General features: G+C 53.8%; 1 protein-coding gene across 2 annotated transcripts; it reads right to left on the bottom strand.

Annotated features, from left to right (window-relative positions):
* Positions 1-488: 488 nt before the first annotated feature.
* LOC132517403 (H-2 class I histocompatibility antigen, Q10 alpha chain-like) lies at positions 489-17,639 on the bottom strand. 2 transcript variants are annotated; one of them, XM_060144555.1, is made up of 8 exons: positions 17,350-17,639; positions 13,479-13,586; positions 8,034-8,294; positions 6,324-6,599; positions 3,689-3,958; positions 3,475-3,570; positions 3,117-3,149; positions 489-2,938 (listed from the first exon to the last, which is right to left on the bottom strand). In XM_060144555.1, exons 2-8 carry the CDS (start codon positions 13,525-13,527, stop codon positions 2,874-2,876), a joined length of 1,050 nt encoding a protein of 349 aa, XP_060000538.1. In that variant the 5' UTR covers positions 13,528-13,586; positions 17,350-17,639; the 3' UTR covers positions 489-2,873. The 2 variants fall into 2 exon arrangements, with proteins under 2 accessions (XP_060000538.1, XP_060000537.1); XM_060144554.1 differs by having other exon boundaries at positions 489-3,149.
* Positions 17,640-19,026: the final 1,387 nt, after the last annotated feature.

Here is a 19,026-nt window from a genome sequence, read left to right as displayed (position 1 = left end):
TAGACACAGAGAAGCACAGAACTGGACGGGAACTTCCGGCCCATTCTGCCCAGGGCTTGCACTTATAAGAAGCCGGACCCTCTATCTAAGGCTCCCTGAATATTCAATGCCCTTGCGTCAAAGAAGCCATGCAAATTGCCAGTCTAAGGTCTACACTTGGCTGGGCAGGACCAAAGCTGAGGAGGTGGGTCTGGGAGGTGTGTAGAGGAGCCTGAAGCCTTGGCGATATGTGTAGGGTACAGAAAGGTGACACAGCTGTACCAATTCAAAGAGAGAATGACTGGCCAGAAGCCTCCTCCAATCTGCTTCTCCCCAAACACACTCTGCCTCTACCCCTTCCCCAGGGAAGAATGTTTCACTTCTGCTCAGGAGGACCTAAGTGCATCCAGGGCTGAGGGAACCTTGAGGGTCCACCTGGGCACTTGTGCCTCCTATCTGTAGGGGCCAGACCTGCCCTGTTTCCTAACTTGTCTCACCAGTCAGACAACTGTAAAAATAAAACATGTTTATTGCTGCAAAACCTTATTAATACAGGTCCATAATCTCTTACCCGAAACCGTTAGGGCCAGATGTATTTCAGAATTTAGAATTCTTTGGGCTTTAGAAAGCTACCCAGGTATGGATGCTGAATATTACATAATACTACCAGAAGGGTCTGGGGTGACGCCCCATAATCCCCCAGATCAATATTTCTGTGGCAAATTGTGAAAAGGCACACTAGAAGAATAAATGAGCATGAATAACACTTTTTTTTTGGGCCACACCGCACGACATATGGGATCTTAGTTTCCCGACCAGGGATCCAACCCACGCCCCCTGCAGTGGAAGCACAGAACCTGACTTCACTTTAAGGTTTTTTGTTTGTTTGTTTTTCCTCCCACCTCTCTCCCAGGTCAGTTTTTTTTTTTTTAGTTTTAGTTTAATATTTATTTATTTATTTTTGGCTGCGTTGGGTCTTAGTTGCGGCACACGGGATCTTTCCTCGTGGCACACAGGCTTTTCTCTAGTTGTGGTGGGCAGGTTCCAGAGTGAGCAGACTCAGTAGTTGTGGTGCACAGGCTCTCTAATTGTGGCACACGGTCTCAATAGTTGCGGCTCATGGGCTTAGTTGCCCCGCGGCATGTGGGATCTTCGTTCCCCGACCGGGAATTGAGCCTATGTCCCCTGCATTGGAAGGCAGATTCTTAACCACTGGACCACCAGGAAAGTCCCCCAGGTCAAGTTATGATGACAAAGTTAGGAAGAAACTTCTGGCTTTTGGCGTTTTTTTTGGATTTCAGAATTGCAGATAAGGGATTGCAGACCTATACTTGCTTGCCTATTTACAGAACAGCACAGTTGTCATTGAGACTTTTGGTGCAGTGGCCAGACTACCTGGCCTCACATCCCAGCTCTGGCATGAACCAGCTGCGGGACCCTGGGCCTCAGTTTCCTCACCTGCAGCACAGGAGTATTAATTCTCCCGCACAGGTGTGCTTTGAGGATTAAACAGCTTAGTATACAGTACAGTGCTCAGAACCCTGCTTAGTATGTGGTTTGCTCAGCGTATATGGAACATGACAACATCACTGAGAAAGACAGACATTTAAGACACGTCTTCAGGACAATCTGATAATTACAAGCTCACTGCTGAGGTCCTGCAGGCCACCAGGGCAGGCTGAATCTTTTTCTAGCATTACAGTCGTTCACATCCTCAGGCTTGGAGCCTCCCAGGGCTGCAGACACGGAGGTTTCAAAAGTCCCCACAGGAGGCTCTGTCACACCTTGGGGTCAGCTGAAGGGGAGGCAGAGGGTGCCCTGGGAGGGGTCTGGCCTTGTGTCCTTTGTGAGCACTCCCTCTCTCTGCCAGGGCTCTGGAGTCCCAGCCCCTTAGCACATCAAATGGCCGTGAGACTGGATTCTTGTTCACAGAGGAGACGTGGGGTTTCTGCTCCACTGCAGATGCAAAGGTGAGGCTGGGCCTTCTCCAGACATATCCTTCACAAGCATTTCCCCAGGACACAGCGAAAAGGGGTCTTTCCCTTATTGTAACAGTAACATGTGCTTATTGCAAAAATTCAAATCATTCAAAAGGACAGGAAATAATGGAAAATATGGCCTGTGTTGTTTCTCATCCTCCAACTGCCTGGGACCAACGAACAGGCCCCCAGGCACCTGTCTCTCTGAGCTTCTCCTCATATACACAAGGACACCCACACACCACATATACACTCACCCTCACATACACCCTATATCCTCTCACCCTCACACATACACACCCACACACCCTCACATACACATGTTCCCACCCTTGCCGCCTCCCCTACACCCTCACAGCCCCAACACTCGAATCTTCCCAAAAGCGGATCAGACATACATAAAAGAACACGCTTATAAATGACGCAGGCATTCAGCCATTTCTGGCTGACGCTAGCAGGTGCATGAAGGATGCTGCCCCTGTAACTCTTTGACTATTGTTCTGGTTCTTCCCTGACTGCCCAGACCCTTGGTTTTCACGTTCGGGAAGTGGGAATGAGAATAACATAGCCAAACTCTCACAGGGTGCCTGAGAAGCTCAAGTGGGATTTACACTTAACATGAAACCATTCTGCAAACTGTCAAGTGTAAAACAATCTGAGGAATTACTACTGCCCTTCTCCCCGTCCCCGGAACAGGAAATAATTAGACTTTTAAAAGGACTTCAGGAAGATGGCAAAGCCATCCTAGTGGCACAGACCACTTGTAACAAGACTGTTAGGGGTGAGGACGCCTCAGTTTCGGGGTGGGGTGGGCCCTTCACAGTCAGATTTCATACCAGCCAGCCAGTGCCGGGGGCCTTCAGGTCCCCAAACACCCCACAAAACACCTCCTTGATCTGTGACGGTGACCTTCAGTCAGCAGATGAGTGGAGTAGCCCCTGCTCTTGCTGGGCTTTGGGAATTATGGGGGTCCTCTCCACCTGCAGGGAGAAAGGAGGGAGGTGACCCCGGCTCAGGGATGGTGGGATGGGGCAGGAGGCTGAGGCCAGGGAAAGCACCCACCCCATGCCCCACCCCCATCCTGAGTTCCAAGGCATCCCCGCCATGCTTGAGAACACCTGGGGCTTCCTCTCCCCAACCGGTCCACCCCACAGTCACCTGAGGCTTGCTCGTAAGATTCCTTATTTCTGGCTGTGGGGAAAGAGAACACAAGAGAGGAGGTGGGTGGTGTGTCCCCACCTTCTCCCTCCCGCTCCCGCTCTGGGCCCTTCCCAAAGTCAGGCCCAGTGGTGTCCCCTGACTGTGGGATCTGCAGGGTCCTCGGGGTGGTGTGCAGCTGTGGGGTGGGGACGTTTGGGCTTTTCCACAGGTGGGGGACAGGGGGCAGGACCTCAGCAGTAGTTGCTGCTCCCCAGGAGGGAACAGTTCTAGCTGCAGGGATGGGAGCACAGCATTCTTCCCCATAAGGCTGGACCAGCCAGAGGGCCTCCCGCTCCTTTGTTTCTTCCCCACCTACCTTGAATGCACTTGGTCAAGGTCACACCACCAACAACCACCAGCAAGACCAGGATGAGGGAGATAACCACAGCAGTAAGTCCAGGATGAGAGGACTCTAAGAAAAGACAGAGAAAAGGGGCCCCCCCACCCCCAGTCCATGGGACTGTCTCCAGGTGCCCTGGGCCCTCCCCAGCCCCTCCTCACCCGCTCCGGGCCAAGCCCCAGCTCCTCACCCCAGGACACAGTGAGCGTGTGGTTCAGGCTGGAGTGCTGCACGCGGCAGGTGTACTGGGCCTTCTTCCCCGCCGGCACCCACACAGCCGCCCACGTCTGATAGGTGCCGTCCCCACTGGGGCGTGTCTCCGCACACTCGGAGTCCAGTTCCTTCTCCCCCAGCCACCAGCTCAGCAAGATGTTGTGTGGATAGAAGCCCAGGGCCCAGCACCTCAGGATGGTGCCGCCATCCTTGGCCGAGTGCTCTGTTATCCGCACTGTGGGTGGCTCTGCAGGGAGAGGGGGAGCGAGGAAGGCTGCTGAGTGCCTGCGCTCTGCCCATCCCTCATGCTTAATCCCGGGCTCCTCCCGCATCCTCCAGGGTGGAGGACAAGGAAATAGGGACAGGGTCTCTCTCCGGGGAAGGCACCCAATTACTGCTGCAAGCAGGGACAACCCACTGCCCACCATTCCAGAAGGGCACTGTCCCGGGAACTTCCATGAGGGGGATATGACCTCCTGCCCCCAACCTCCAAGGAGGATCCTGGGTGGGGCTGTTGGGCCCTAGACTGACCCTCCCCCTTCTCCCTACAGAGACTCTAGGGTTTCCTCAGAGGCTTGACATACTTCCCCCTGTGACTTCCTGCATACAGGAGGTGCCTAATAAGACTTTGTTAAGTGAGGGCAAGAAGGATGATACTTCTCTGACCCTATAATGAGAATGGTTATGACTGTGGGCTCCGGAGCTGGACATCCTGGCCATGAAGCCCAGTCTGACTCTGGTCCACAGCCCTCTGCCAGCGCTCAGGGCCTTCCTTCATCATTCCTTCCGCTCAGAGTTCGAGTTCCAAATGACGTAATTCAGGGGTGATAGTTCATTTTCTGTATCCACTTCCCTGGTCCACGGGATGCCCAAGCATTTGGTCAAACATCTTTCTGGGTGTGTGATGGTGTTTCTGGGTGGTATTAACATTTGAATCAGTGGACTCAGTAAAGCAGATTGCCTTCTGCAGTGTGCGTGAGCCCATTCACTGAGCTGAAGATCTGAACGGGACAAGGAGGCTGAGTAATAGGGAGCTCCTCTAGCCTTACTACTGAGCTGGAACACGGGTCTCTCCTGCCTTGAGACTCAAAAAATGAAACACTGGGCTTCCCTGGTGGTGCAGTGGTTGAGAGTCCGCCTGCCGATGCCGGGGACGTGGGTTCGTGCCCCGGTCTGGGAAGATCCCACATGCCGCAGAGCGGCTGGGCCCGTGAGCCATGGCTGCTGAGCCTGCGCGTCTGGAGCCTGAGCTCCGCAACAGGAGAGGCCACAACAGTGAGAGGCCCGCGTACCGCAAAAAAAAAAAAAAAAAAAAAAAAAAGAAACACTGACTCTTCTTGGGTCTCGAACTTTCCAGCATTCGGACTGGAACTACACATTGGTTCTCCCGGTTCTCAGGCCTTTGGTCTCAGACTGGAACTGCAACATCAGCTCTTCCTGGGTCTCCAGCTTCCTGACCGCAGATCTTGGAACTTCTCTACCTCCATAGTCATGTGACCCAACTCCTTAGAACACATCTCTTTTTTCCTGTGGGTTCTGTTTCTGTGGAGAATCCTGACTAATCTACCAGGTGAAGGACAGAAGACAACACCTGGTGCTGAATGAGAGTTCCACACTACTTACTTAACGCACACCAATATGTTTGCTTTGGGGAGGCAGCAGGTATTATTGCCACCCTCATGATACTGATGAGGAAACTGAGGCACAGAGAGGGCAAGTAACTTGCCCAAGGTCACACAGCCAGCAAATCCTGGAGCTGAGCTGTGTATCTAGAGGCTAGGCTCCAGTGCCTGAGCCCTGAACCACCACGCTCTGCTCTCATAATCACATCTTCTGCTCCTGATGTTACCTGTCCTGGTCTCCCTTTGAGGAATATCCTCCCCATTACCTCAACTGATTCACATCCCACTGCTCAATCACCAGACATCACGGTGTGCTGGGTGCTCTGATCAGCCCCACCCCCAGCAGCTTCCCTGACCACCACAGCCGCGAGGCTTTCACCCTCGGCACCCCAAAGCACCCACCTTCCCTAGTGTCCATCCCAGCCCTTGTGTCTCCAGCCCTGCTGACTGGGTTCAGGAGAAGTTTGCGATGCACCTGGAGTCTGGGGAGCATGTTTAGCATGAGGGGTGTGAGGGAGGAGAGGGGCAGAGGGCTTCAGTTTCCCTGGCAGTCCTCAGTGGTCCAGGGAGTGGTGAGGGATGCAGACCCTGGGGCCTGGGGTCTGTTTCCCAAGGAGCAGAGCCAAAGGATGTTAAACCCCAAAAGGATTTTATGAGCACCTAGTTTAACCCACTCGCTCTGTAGATGAACAAAATGAGGCCCAGAATAAGGGGGTTTATTCTCCAAGACCACACTGGGACAGGGGAGGCTCCACAACTCCCCACTCCACCTCACTTGAAGGCCTGTGGTCTGGGCTTTCTTCCTCCTCTGCAGGAAAAAGCTGTTGGCTAGCTGGCCATCTTTCTGGGTCCTAGTGGGCTTGTCTGAGCCAGGGGGACACTGCCTGCTTCCTCACCCCCCTCCCCCCGCAAAGGCTTCTCTGTCAAATGGGATGGCTCTCGACAATGGGAGCATGGGGCCATTCTGCATTGCCACAGGGTGGGCCTTACCTCTCCGGCTGAATCTCTGGCCTCCCAGCTCCAGGTATCTGTGCAGAGAGGCAAGGCAGGGGCCTTCCAGGTAGGCCTTGTCGTACTCTGCGTAGCAGCGCTCTGTCTCCCACCAGTGCTTGGTCCGTATGGCCACGGGCTCAGCTGACACCCAGCTCAGGGTTTCCAGGTCCAGCGACAGGTGGTCCTGCCCATCGTAGCCAAACTGCCAGAAGCCCCTGTAGCGGCCGTCTTCCTGGATCTCACAGCCGAACATGCGCTGAGTACTGTGCATCCCTGTGTGTGCAGGTGAGAAGACTTTGGTTAGTGGTGGCCGGGGGTGTCAAGTCCCTGAGAGGCACGGAGAAGCCCACCACCCAGAGGGGACTCCAAAGGGTGGAGGGACAGGGTGTCAGCATTTAAAAAACAAAAACAAAAACTGGGGCTTCCCTGTGGCGCAGTGGTTAAAAATCCGTCCGCTAATGCAGGGGACACGGGTTCTAGCCCTGGTCTGGGAAGATCCCACATGCCATGGAGCAACTAAGCCCGTGCACCACAACTATTGAGCCTGCACTCCAGAACCCGTGAGCCACAACTACTGAAGCCCGTGCGCCTAGAGCCCGTGCTCTGCAACAAGAGAAGCCACCGCAGTGAGAAGCCCGCGCACCGCAGCGAAGAGTAGCCCCCGCTCGCCACAACTAGAGAAAGCCCACGTGCAGAACTGAAGACCCAATGCAGCCAAAAATAAATAAATAAAATAAATAAGTTTATTAAAAAAAAACTCCCAAGTAATTTTGATAAGCAGCCTGGGCTGAGAAACCTGCTGGGCCTCTCATGTGGGATGAACACTCAAGTTCATATTTAGACACATCCTTATTTCATATCCCACACTACTTATGGGTGTATAATGTCCTCAGTGCTAAGACTACGTCATGCCATGCTTATCCCGGGGGCCCTGGGCTGGTGCACAGCCCTTCCCACGCTCAGTCCTTTATATCTACTCTTTCTTTTTTTTTTGCGATACGCGGGCCTCTCACTGCTGTGGCCTCTCCCGTTGCGGAGCACAGGCTCCGGACGCGCAGGCTCAGCGGCCATGGCTCACGGGCCCAGCCGCTCCGCAGCATGTGGGATCTTCCCGGACCGGGGCACGAACCCGTGTCCCCTGCATCGGCAGGCGGACTCTCAACCACTGCGCCACCAGGGAAGGCCTATATCTACTCTTTCTGAGGCCTCTGGGGACCCGAGGCTTTTAGTTTGGTCATTTGGGTGTGTCTGGCCACAGAGCAGGAGGGTGTTGTGTGAACAAGCTGTGCTCCATAAGCACTTTATTGAGAATTAGCAGCAGCCTTGGTGCTAGCTGTAAGCTCGCTGCTGCTGAGATGGAGAAGCTGAGATGGCATCTTGAGGACCTGGGTGGGAAGGCGTGATTTGAGGGTGGTGCGTGAGGCAGGGAAAAGCCTCTCCCAGTCTGCTGAGGTCCAGAGCCCTGGGTAGCCAAGGGGAGAGGGGGAGCTATCATGGGCCCTCTGCTCCTGTGGAGGCCTGCTGCACTGGCCTGTGGGCTGGCTGCTGAAGCCCTGATTCTGAGGCCCTGAGGCCCCTGCTTGGCTGTGGGGGAAGGAGACTGAGAAGAGCCAAGTATCAGAAGCTTGTCCCACACCCTATGACGGGCATGGCTGCCTCGAGCGTCAGTGTGCAGAGCGTGAAGCTTGGGGAGTCCGCCCAACCCACCGCTGCTGTGGTTGTGGTAGCCCATCACCGTCCACATCTCCACCTGCTGCACCTCCGCCCATTTCTCCTGCTTCCTGGTCTCCGTCTCCCAGTACTGGGCATCCATTGGCGTCATCCACGGGGCCTGGGGCTCAGCCTTGCCCACACGACTGTCAAACCGGATGAAGGGCTGCTCGTCCACGTAGCCTACAGCCAGAAACTTAGGGAGGCTTGGGCCTGGCTCTGACAGGGTCAGGTAGTAGTAGTGGAGCGAGTGTGTCCCTGTGGAAACACAGGCTGGTCTCAGGCTCACATGGACTGCCTGGGTCTGCACTGGGTGGGGGTCGGGGGAGGGTGGTCAGTGTGCTGGGTAGGGTTGGCAGTGGAAACGTTTCCAGAGAATTCGTTATCAGCAAGAACTGGGAATTTCAGTGGAAAAAATAAGGGCATCCAAAGAGTTTAAATATAGACAGAATCAGTCAAACACTGAGAACAAAAAGTTCATGCATTAAGGCTTATGGGTTTTCTTCCCAGAAGGTTTCTCAGCTCTTCACTCAGGGCCTACTTACTCATACTTTATACTCATCTCTAATAAGTATGATTGTCTGGTTTCCCATTTCAAATTAAAAAGATTTCTTTTTAAGAGTTGGTTGTTTGGAAGCTTAATTTATGTGGAATTATTCATTGCCCAGACATACCTGGGAAAGGTTGGCCATCATTCTTAGCTTGAATCACTGCCGCCAAGCTGGTGGCATCTTGACTCCATTCCCCACTCCCTCCTGCTCCCACAGCAGATGTTACTAGTCAATCTCTTTTCTCTTTGAGTCCAAATGCTGCCCCTCTACTATGTCTCCAAAAGCGCCAACTCATCAGTTAAACTTGGTGCTGGAGATGAAATCTACTTAGCAGCCAGTCCTGACTCAAGCTATTAAAACAAATGCTGTATCTTAAGAAACTCAGGCCACATTTCTCAGAGATATCCCTGGCTTACTCTCTTACCTAATTTTTAAAAAACTTCTTGCTCAGAAGTTTTTATCCCTCAACACTCCTGTCTCTGTTATTTTTCTCCATAGCACTACACTTCCTAGAGAATATGCACTTTGTTTGTCTTGTTAATGGTCTGTCTCTCCTCTGCCAAGTCAGCTCCCTAAGGGCAGCGATTCCTGTATGGATTGCTCTGTTTCCCCAGCACCTAGATTAGCTTCTGGCACAGAGTAGGTGCTCAATGGTTGAACATTCAAGTGAGAAAGGAGAAGTCAAACACATCTCCCCACTCACAGCTCTTTTTTTACTGCCTTCTTGTTATTTCAGGCCACACCAAACTCCGCCCAGGCCCTCTGCACCTGCTATTTCTTCTGCCCTTGGGCACTCCCCTCTCTGTTTTCTCTCAGCCAGTTTCCTCATTCCTCAGGTTGCAGTAAGGTGTCCCCTCCTCCAGGAAGTCCTCCTGATTTCAGCCTGATGTCCCTCAGAGGGGTCTCAATAGTGTCCTGTGCTCCCTGTGAAACTGTGGACTCCATGAGGGTGGGCAATACATCTGACTCTGTCATCGCTGTTTCCCCAGGGCCTAGCAGCACAGCTAGCACACAGTGAGCACTTACTTCTGGCCTTTGTTGAACTGGACAAAAAATAAGAACATGAATCGCAGTGACAATAATCACAGCTGCCATTTTGGGAATGACCACTGTGTGCACTGGTTTAACGGCTCCTCACTCACTATCTCAGTTGATCTTTACAATAAACCTAAGAGGTCAGTGTGGTTGGCCCCATTTTACAGATAAAGGAACCGAGGTCCAGGGGAGGCCACGTATAGCACTCAAAGGCATGCACTAGAAAGAGGGCAGCCCAGATTCTCTCCCCAGGGTTCGCTGCCTTTTTCTAAGCTGAGGAAAGAGGTGTTCTCTTCTCACAGCTGGAGAAACCTCCTCATGGGAGGCAAGAGGGGTCCATGTTAAGAGTGTTTGAGTGAAGGGTTAACATCGGGTCTGGGCTGGTGTGGGCCTCCTGGGAAATGCCTGGAGTCTCTCTCACGGTAGGTACTGTTTGCTTGCACACCATTGAGTTAAGATCAGTGTGGTGTGCTCCTGTGCTGGCAGCTGTGAACAGGCACAAAGGCGTTGGGGATAACAGAGGCTACGGTTTCTCTGTGTCAAGGTGACCCACCCACTCCTTGGCTCTGATCTGCAGCAGCTCTACCTGCCCTGGAAGTGAGGGAGGGCAAAGATCCTGTGTCTTTGGGTAGCTGCTGGCCTCCTGGGTGGTGAGGAAGCCATGCCAGCTGGGCTTCCTGTCCTGCCTCTGTCTCCACAGCTCAGGAAGCATAGTGTGATAGGCTGAATAATGGCCCCCCCAAGATATCCCTGGAACCTTTGAATGTTACCTTATATGGTACCAGGAGTTTTGCAGATGAAATTAAGGATCTTGAGATGGAGAGATTATCCTGGATTGTCTAGGCGGGCCCTAATGTGTCCTTAGAAGAGGGAGGCGGAGGGAGAGTCCATGACGTCAGAGGAGAAGGTGATGTGAAGATGGAGAAGAGAAAGATGCAGGAAGGCACCACGTGCCAAGAAATGCAGCTCTAGAAGCTGGAAGAGGCAAGGAAACAGATTCTCCGTTACAGCCTCTTTAGGGAGCCGGCCCTGCCAACACCTCGATTTCAGCCCAGTGAAACCCATTTGGGACTTCTGACCTCCAGAACTGAAATAGAATAAATGTGTAGCTTTTAGCCCCCAAGCTGTGGTCATCTGTTACAGCAGCTACAGGAAACAGATAGTATTCGACTGAAGCCCATTAGGTCCTGAGAGTTTGGTGGCCAGTGAGTCCTGGGGCCGGGGGAGGGTAGTGGAGGGGAGGAGGGAGAGAGAGGGGGAGGAGAATGCACCATCTGGGAGCAAGGACATCCTCTGACAGCTGTGCCAAAGACTGAGGGACACAGAAGTAGAGGCCCAGGAACCCTGGTGCTCCCATCACCTAAGCAAAGAGGCCGTGAAGGGACGGATGTGCTCTTCCCCAGGTGCGGAAAATGCAGGAAAGAGCAAGCGATCCTGAGGTCAGGCCTGGTGGGAAAGGGAGCAACACACACCTGGTCGTTCTGTTAGGGCAGGTGCACGACCTTGCTTACTATGTAATGTTACTATTTATTAATGTTAGCTGCTTTAGTGGCCAATTATTTTTGGTTAAAATGAAGGGAAGTCGATCAATATATATATATATATATTTTAAAATTTACGAAACACTTTTAAAGCACTTAGGGGCTGGCCCTGTCCTGAGCACTTTATAAGACTTTGTCCTGAGCACTCTATAAGACGTTGGCCAGGTCACCCTCATAACAACTTTATCAGGAGGGTACTATTGTACCTATCTATGACATATGGGGAAACTGAGCCACAGGGAGGCAAAGCCACCTGCAAAGCCACCACCAGTAGTGAAAGGCAGGAACAGACTGCGCACCCAGATTCTCCAGGCGATCCTTGGCTTGCACCCACCCTTTAGTGAACCCACTTCTGGGTGACAACTGAGTGGCTGGGGACACATGAGAAGGCCCCTCCCCATGGCGTCTCTCCACTCTCTGCCCTCCCAAGACACCATCCTGGCTGCAATTTAAGATGGCTCAGCTCTGCTCATCCTGGCAGCCTAGATCATATGGCCCAGCAGGGCCCACCCTGCTGCCCCGCTCAGCAAGTACTTTCTGAGCACCTACCGTTTGGCTATCTCCGAGGCCCTGGGGATGCTGGGATAACCCAAAGAGCCCCAAGTGCCCGCTGTCAGGAAGCTTACATGAATGTAGGGTAAGCAAGATAAAGGAGTAAAATGTATGGTAGGCTGGATAGTGATAAGTGCTGAGGGAAAAAAATAAAGCAGAGATATACAAAATATCAGGGGAGGAGTTGAAAATTATAGATAGAATGGGCAGGGAAGGCCTTCCCAGAAAGGAAACTATTAAAGAACTCAAGGAACCAGCATGTAAAGATCTGGGAGACAGAATTCCAGGTCTGCAGAGGGGAAAGTCAGTGCAAAGGTCCTGAGGCAGGAGCATGCTTGGGGTGTTCTGAGGCTGCTGCAAGAATGCAGGGGAAAAATAAAATGGTGGTGTGATTCAGTGTAGTAGGTGTAGGGGTGAAAGAAGGGGCTGAATTCTGAATCCTTCCCAGGCTTGTCCGGATGGTGTCTGGAATGGCCTGGATATAGCCCTCTGGCCTAGCCCTCCCTGCCACGAGGGCTCTGGTTCCTGGCATCTGCTCTGCCCTGGACTGCTTCACCGTGGCCTACGTCCTGGCATCTGGTACCCATCCTGAGAGTCAAGGACCTGCTTTTAGGGCAAGTTCATGATTGTGACCCCCTCAGCTGACTTCCAGGTACCGCCTCCCATGTATCCAGGGAGGGGCCTGCCATCCCTTCCTCTCTGAAAATCCCACTGCTCTCTGCTCTGCCTGCCAGATGGTCTTGAGAGCCCAGCCGGCTCTCTGCAGGGGCTCACACCCTGCCCATTCCCATCTTTTCCCCAGGAGGACCGTCTCAGCTGGGACTAGACTCCCACTTGCTAACCGGGCCCAGGAGGGATCATCATGCCTTGGGCTGCAGCCCGGAGTGTGGCAAAAGAAGCCGAAGGAGGCCATCTCCTGGCTTTGGAGGTGATACCACCTGCCAGGCTGGGCGGTCAGTGCCACGCACTGTGGGACCATGGCAGGAGGAAGTGGGGGACACACAGCAGGCGTCCAGGGGGATCTGCTCCTGCTGTGACGTGGCCTAAGGAAGTGGCTACATGCCCATCATTGCTTCAGGGCCTGCTTGTATCATCAGCTTCCCACCCCCGACCCCCTCCACTGCCACTTCCTGGTCACTGGGCCATGTGGCCAGCCCCCAACAAGGAGCAGTCCTGCACCCGCTTTGGCCCAGCCTTTTACCTTCTCCTCTGACTGTGGTGGAGGAGGGAGGAGGCCAGCCCCTTTCCCACTCTGCCCAGGAGACTTCTGTGCATCTGCCTCACTTCCCCCACAATCCACGTAGCACTGCCAGTTCCTAGCTGCGTGGCCTTGAGGAAGTTATTTCACAGCTCCAAGCCTTGGTGTCCTCATCTGTAAGTGGGTGCAATTAACTGACCTGCTCCAGAGTGCTAGAGCATTCGGTGAGATAATGAAAATAAGGAAGAAGTACAGGCATGGAGACCTCATCTTCTTAGTCTTAGAGCTTTCCTATTCCGAAGGGAGAGGTGGCCGTGGGAAGGAGAGAGCTGGAGTCGGGGGTGGGGAAAGATGACTGAGTGAGGGGCCAGCTCACTGGAGGTCAGGTCTCATCCCCTGGGACACCCTCCAAAGGCTCTGGCCTCTGTGTCCTCTACCCTGGCAGAGTTCCCCCACCCCAACACAGTATACCAGATTCCAAGACTGTGCACACGGCCTCCTGCAGACTGGGGGCTCCTGGCCTCCACCATCCTACCCCTTGTTCAGCAGATAGGCACGATCTTACCTGTAGGCCATGGCTTCTTTTCCAACTTCAGGTTTGCCAGTTCTGCCATCACCACCTCTGCCCTGGCCGCCGGGCTATCGGCCACCAAGGGCAGCCCCCAGGGACTCTCTGCAAGGGAGAAATGGAAAAGGGAAGTATGAAATCTCAAGGTATAAACATCCTACGCATCCTTGTGTTTGCTGGGAGAGATAGTATGGAATGACAATGAGAGGCACGTTGAAAGGGAAGAGGGATGTGGGGCCTTTGCCACAGGAGTGGCTGGAAGCTCCCCCAGCACCCAGGCACAAAGCCAGCAGGGCTGAGGTCTGGGCCTCGGTGCCAGGCATGGTTCCTGAGCTTTACAAGTATTGATTCGTGGTGTTTTCCCTGCATTCCTGTGAGGCAGGTCTTGATTGTTCCCACTTAGAGAGGAGGGAAACCAGGACTGGGCTTTGCTAGAGGTTCTCCATCCGGCTGCCCAACGCTGCTTTGACTATCCTGCCATTGATATGGATTTAGTGGATTTGGGGGTAAGGGAGGGCTGCACACTGGCGGGCGCTGAAAACTCCCAGGTGATTCTCACGTGCTGCCCAGGTACGCCTGGCTCTACCTGGCTCTGCCCTGCCCACCTGCTCAGCTGTGCCAGCCCTGACCTCTCTCCGCTTGCAATATTACTCATTTGACAAACATCTATTGAGCACCTACTACAAGCCAGGCACTGAGCCAGGTGGGGGTGTGTGTGGGGACACAGAGACAGACATAGCCCCCAGGGAGCTCAGGTCTGGCAGGGAAGGGGACAATCGAGCAATTACACAAGCAGATCCAGTAAGGCCAGTGGGGGCTGACAAGTGTCGGGGAGCAGAAGTACCAGGTGCCGGGGGGCATCCTGGGGCAGGAGGGTGCCGAGGTCAGGGGTCTTGTAGGCTGAAACCTGGAGGAGGCCTCACCAGTGTGAGTTACCTGGCAGTAGGGTGCGTGAGGAGGGAAGGAAATTTGGGGCTCGTGTGAGTCTAGTGTAGTTTCAGAACTTGCTGCATCAGCCTCGCCTGGGGAAATGCAAATTCTTGGGCCCCAGCCCTACTGAGTCAGAAGCTCTGGGGGTGGGTCCTAGCTTTCTGTAGTTCAGCAAGCCCTCTGGGTGATTCTAAGGTTTGAGAACTGCTCTAGGCAAAAGCACTAGCACATGGGAATGCCTGGAATGAAAAAGAGTGTGGTGTGTTCAGGAAAACCAAGGTCAAGGGATGACTACAAATGCAAGAGATGAGTCTGGGGAGGAAAAAAAAGGGCTAGATTGCCTCTTCGTGCCTCAGTTTCTCCTTGAGGCCAAATTGGGTCAGGTCCTATGGGATGGAGTTCAAGGGCAAGGTCTGGGCCACAGAAAGGGTGTGGCTGTGGACAGCAGGGAGGGGACCCTGAATCCCTGGCTTGGATGAACCTGAGATGGAGTGCAGGAAGGGGGAGGCAGAGTAACAAGGGCACGCAGTCACATGAGGAGGAGGGTAGAAAAGGGAAGAGGGAGACCAGAAGCAGTCTCAGTGGTCATGGCCCTTGAAGTTCTATAGGACTGGCCTCTGCAGTCCCTCCCCTAGCCTGCCCTTGATGCTGCTCCTGTCTCGGTGCCCCCTGGTTGCCCAGGCCAGATACCCAAGAGTACGGCCCTTACCCTGCTCTCACCCCCACTCCCCAGGCCCTAATTCCAGCTTTGCTGTAGTAACCAGCTTTGTAATCATTTATCTCTACTTAATCTGTCTCTCACAGTTTTGATCCCAAGGGCCACGGATTAGTTCTGCCATCTCCTCTCACCGGGCCAGGACTCCCTGCCTCAGCTTCTGCCTGAGGCAGCATGGGCTCCAGAGCCAGCCTGGAACCCAAATCCTAACGAGCCGTGAGACTCTGGGAGACCCTGGGTAGGCAGTTAACCTCTCTGAGCCTCAGTGTCCCTATCTTTACCATGGGGATAATAATTGAATCCTTGTCATAGGATTCAATTCTAAGCTGCTATGAGGCTTAGAACTCCCTGCTGCATGACTCATGACATCTGCCCCTTGAAATCCACTTCTTCATTCCCCACCTCCTGCAGGGAAAGCCTGGCACCCAGGAGTGTTTGAGGGGGCTTGCTGGAGATGCCTAGCTACCTCCCTGCCATGTGCCATCTCTTTCCTACAGTTTGGCACACACCAGGGTCACCCTCCATTCCTTCCCTCCTCCTTGGCTTGGGGACCTGTCCCCCTGGGCCAGCCTTGACCATTCCCCTCACAAGGCTACAGGGTCTATGCACACACCCATGACCATCCCTGCCATGCAGAACTGGAATCGCCTATGCGCCCCTGTATCACCCCTGGGGGGAGCTGTAAGAAGGATCCTCAGGGGCTGTGTGAACCTGAGAACCAGGGCTGGTTACAGTCTTGGCCCAGAGACACAGTGTAACCAGTCCTGGTTTTCAGGTTCACACCCCAACTCCCCTGGGGTCCCTGTTCCAGGGACACTGGCCAAACTCGTCCCCATCCCTGGCTCCATTCTCTCCCCTGATCTCCTGCCCAGACATCCAGGGTGATTCTCCTTCAAGTGTTTCCTATGGGGAGCTGAGGGCTGAATCCTCCTGGAGATGCATCCTGTTGCGTTCAGGAGCCTCAACTTGGAGGGAAAAAATAACCTCTTTATTTTCACTAACCTCTAGCTGAAGTTTGGCCTTTCTCCCATGCTGAATGGAGGCAACAGAGCTCAGCAGGATTTGCAGAACCTGTGCTTTGGTCTCTGATAGAAGCCACAGATGTTTTCGAATCACGTGACCGTTGTTGCAGACACCTGGAAATATGCTTTACCCTCACTACTTCCAAATTCTGGGAATTGTTGCTATTAATGCATTCTTTAATGTGCTAACTTAGAAGCACATATATTACATATCACAAACTTATATTTCTATTTAAATTTTTTAGTAGCTTTATAAAAACATAACTGGGTTCCTTTGGAATCCTATGTATTTCATTTTTTGTGTTAAAAACATTGAGACAGGGTCCAAGCACAAAAAAATCTAAGAACTCCGACTCTGGATCCCAGTGCTGCCACCTAGCGCCCACTCTGGGCCCTATTTTAAATCTGTAAATTGTAAATTTTGTGTGTTCTAAGAGCCGAAATGGCTTCTTGGACGTGAAGCCCTTGGAACAGAGCCTGGAATAAAGGACATCAGCTATTATTACTGCCATGATGGTGGACACTTCCCGCCTGTGCTAATAAACTTTCGGGCATCTGTGCGGTCAGGGTGGGCGAGCCGTCGGGAATCCCGGGGGAGGTCCGGCCCTGCAGTTCTGCGCGCAGAACGGAAATGGCTAAAGGATGGAAATTCCCCGCTAGGTCAGAAAAATCCTTGTTGCTTCGCATCACCCGCCACCTCAACAAGGGGTTGCCTGGGCAACCCGAGGGAACCTCGCCAAGGAGCCAGGGAGACCTGTAGCGATGGGCAGGTGCCTCGCCGAGCTAGCAGGCGGAGGCTGTGCAGGCAGCGCTCAGGTTCCTGCCTCCACGGAGCTTCCCCAGGGCCTTCCTGGAGGACCCAGCCCTGGGAACTGAGCGTGAGCGGCGTCCTCCAGAGAGGCCAAGGGACCCCCAGGAAGCTGTGGCGTCGGCTGGGTCCCCCGGGGTCCCCACCCTCCTGACCGCTCAGTCCGATCAGGGGTCTGAAATGGGAGGCGGCAAAACAGGGGCCCTGCCTAGCCCGGGGCTCAGCGACCCCTGCGATCTTGGATCAGCTCTCCGATTCACCATCCGGCCCCCTCCCCAAAACCCAGAATAGCTTCCGCGTTCTTGGTGGATCTCTCCCTAGCACCGCCACAGGCGCGAGGCTGGGGGACGATTGGGGGTCCGCCCCGGCTCCCACACCTCTCCGCCCGGTTACCTGCTGCGCCCTCCCGCACCAGTCCCGACAGCAGCAGCAGCAGCAGCGGTGGTGGCAGCGGCGACCGCCGGTCCCGCGCACTCCCGGGACTCTGCGGCCGCCTGATCGGCAGCCTCACGCGCTGCCCCAGGGTGCCGGTCCCGGTGGAGTCCGTCTTCAGCTGTGGGGCAGGGGCCTCGTGCCAACGCCGGCCGCCGTCCGACCGTAGGATGCGTCCCTCGCCGGGGTCCGGGCGGGAGAGCGCTCAGTGCCCCCAGGGCCGCGGCAGCTGCGACCCCGCCCTGGCTCAGGTTCAGGCTCCGGCCGGGCTCTGGCTGCGGCTCCACCGCACGCACCCTGGGGCCCGCCCGCAGGTCCTTGATGGCGCCCTCTGGTGGGCTCAGGAAAAGAAAACATGAAAAAAACCCAATTGTTTGCGGTAATTGTGAAATACAGCACATATGCTTATTTCCTGCCTCAGGAAACGAGACCACGAGACCAGGCAGTGAAGTTCAAGTTACAGCCATTTGGAAAGTCGGGCGGTGTCTGAGATAACTGTCATGTGATACGAAAACACCTGTGGTTTCTGTTGGGACCGAGGCAACGGTCCTGCTAACACCACCGATCTTTGCTACCTCTACTCATCAGGGGATGAATGGCTAAATTTCAGCTAGAAGTTAGTGAAAATAAAGGTTATTTTCCCATCTGGGTTCACAGACCCCCTGAATTCTGACCAGGGATTCCCATGTTCAGGATAATAGTTTTCAGCTGGGCCTTTCCTGATATTTGAAAATTCATAGGAAGAGCTTTGGTGATCCTGATTGGGGCGAGTGAGGGGAGCAATTTACACAACAGAGGGAAAGGCCAGAAGTACAGCTTTGCGCTGTCTCGGGGCCACCACACACGTGGTGTCCTGCCAGGCCAACAGGAGAGGAGAAGCCGGATTGCAACGATCTGAGTCTAGAGCACAACGTTTGTTGCGTTTTAATATTGTCAAAAGAACACAAGGAGGGGAAAGAATAGAGGAAGTTGGGCATCAGAAAAATCTAGTTAATCGAGGGACGTCCCTGGTGGCACAGTGGTGAAGAATTTGCCTGCCAATGCAGGGAACACGGGTTCGAGCCCTGGTCCAGGAAAATCCCACATGCCGCGGAGTAACTAAGCCCGTGCGCCACAACTACTGAGCCTGTGAGCCAAAACTACTGAGCCCACGTGTCACAACTACTGAAGCCCGGGCACCTAGAGCCCGTGCTCTGCAACAAGACAACGCAATAAGCCCATGCACTGCAATGAAGAGTAGCCCCCGCTTGCCATAACTAGAGAAAGCCCGCACACAGCAACGAAGACCCAATGTAGCCAAAAATAAATAAATAAAAATAAATAAATTTATGAGAAAAAAATTCTCACCCTTCACAACCTTTGGGTAAGTTTCATCTACCAATAAGGTCTTCACTGCTCTGGCCTGAGAGCTTTGAGGGGAGGAAGGAGGAAGGAAGATGGTAAACAGGCCTCCTTCTGTGGGGGAGTGCTGGCTACCATCACCTGAGAGCAGGAAGGAACCACAAAGTTCACTGAGCTGGAGCCCTTGCCCTCTCTCACACTTCCCCCACCTTCCAAGTTCTGCTTAGCTCACCTTCAGAGAAAGACAAGGCAAGAGAAGAAATACTAAAAGTTGTCCAGGTCCACAGTCAGGAGGGA

Source organism: Lagenorhynchus albirostris, chromosome 3, assembly GCF_949774975.1.
Source record: "Lagenorhynchus albirostris chromosome 3, mLagAlb1.1, whole genome shotgun sequence".
Lineage (NCBI taxonomy): Eukaryota > Metazoa > Chordata > Mammalia > Artiodactyla > Delphinidae > Lagenorhynchus > Lagenorhynchus albirostris.
This window is presented reverse-complemented; position numbering and strand designations above follow the sequence as displayed.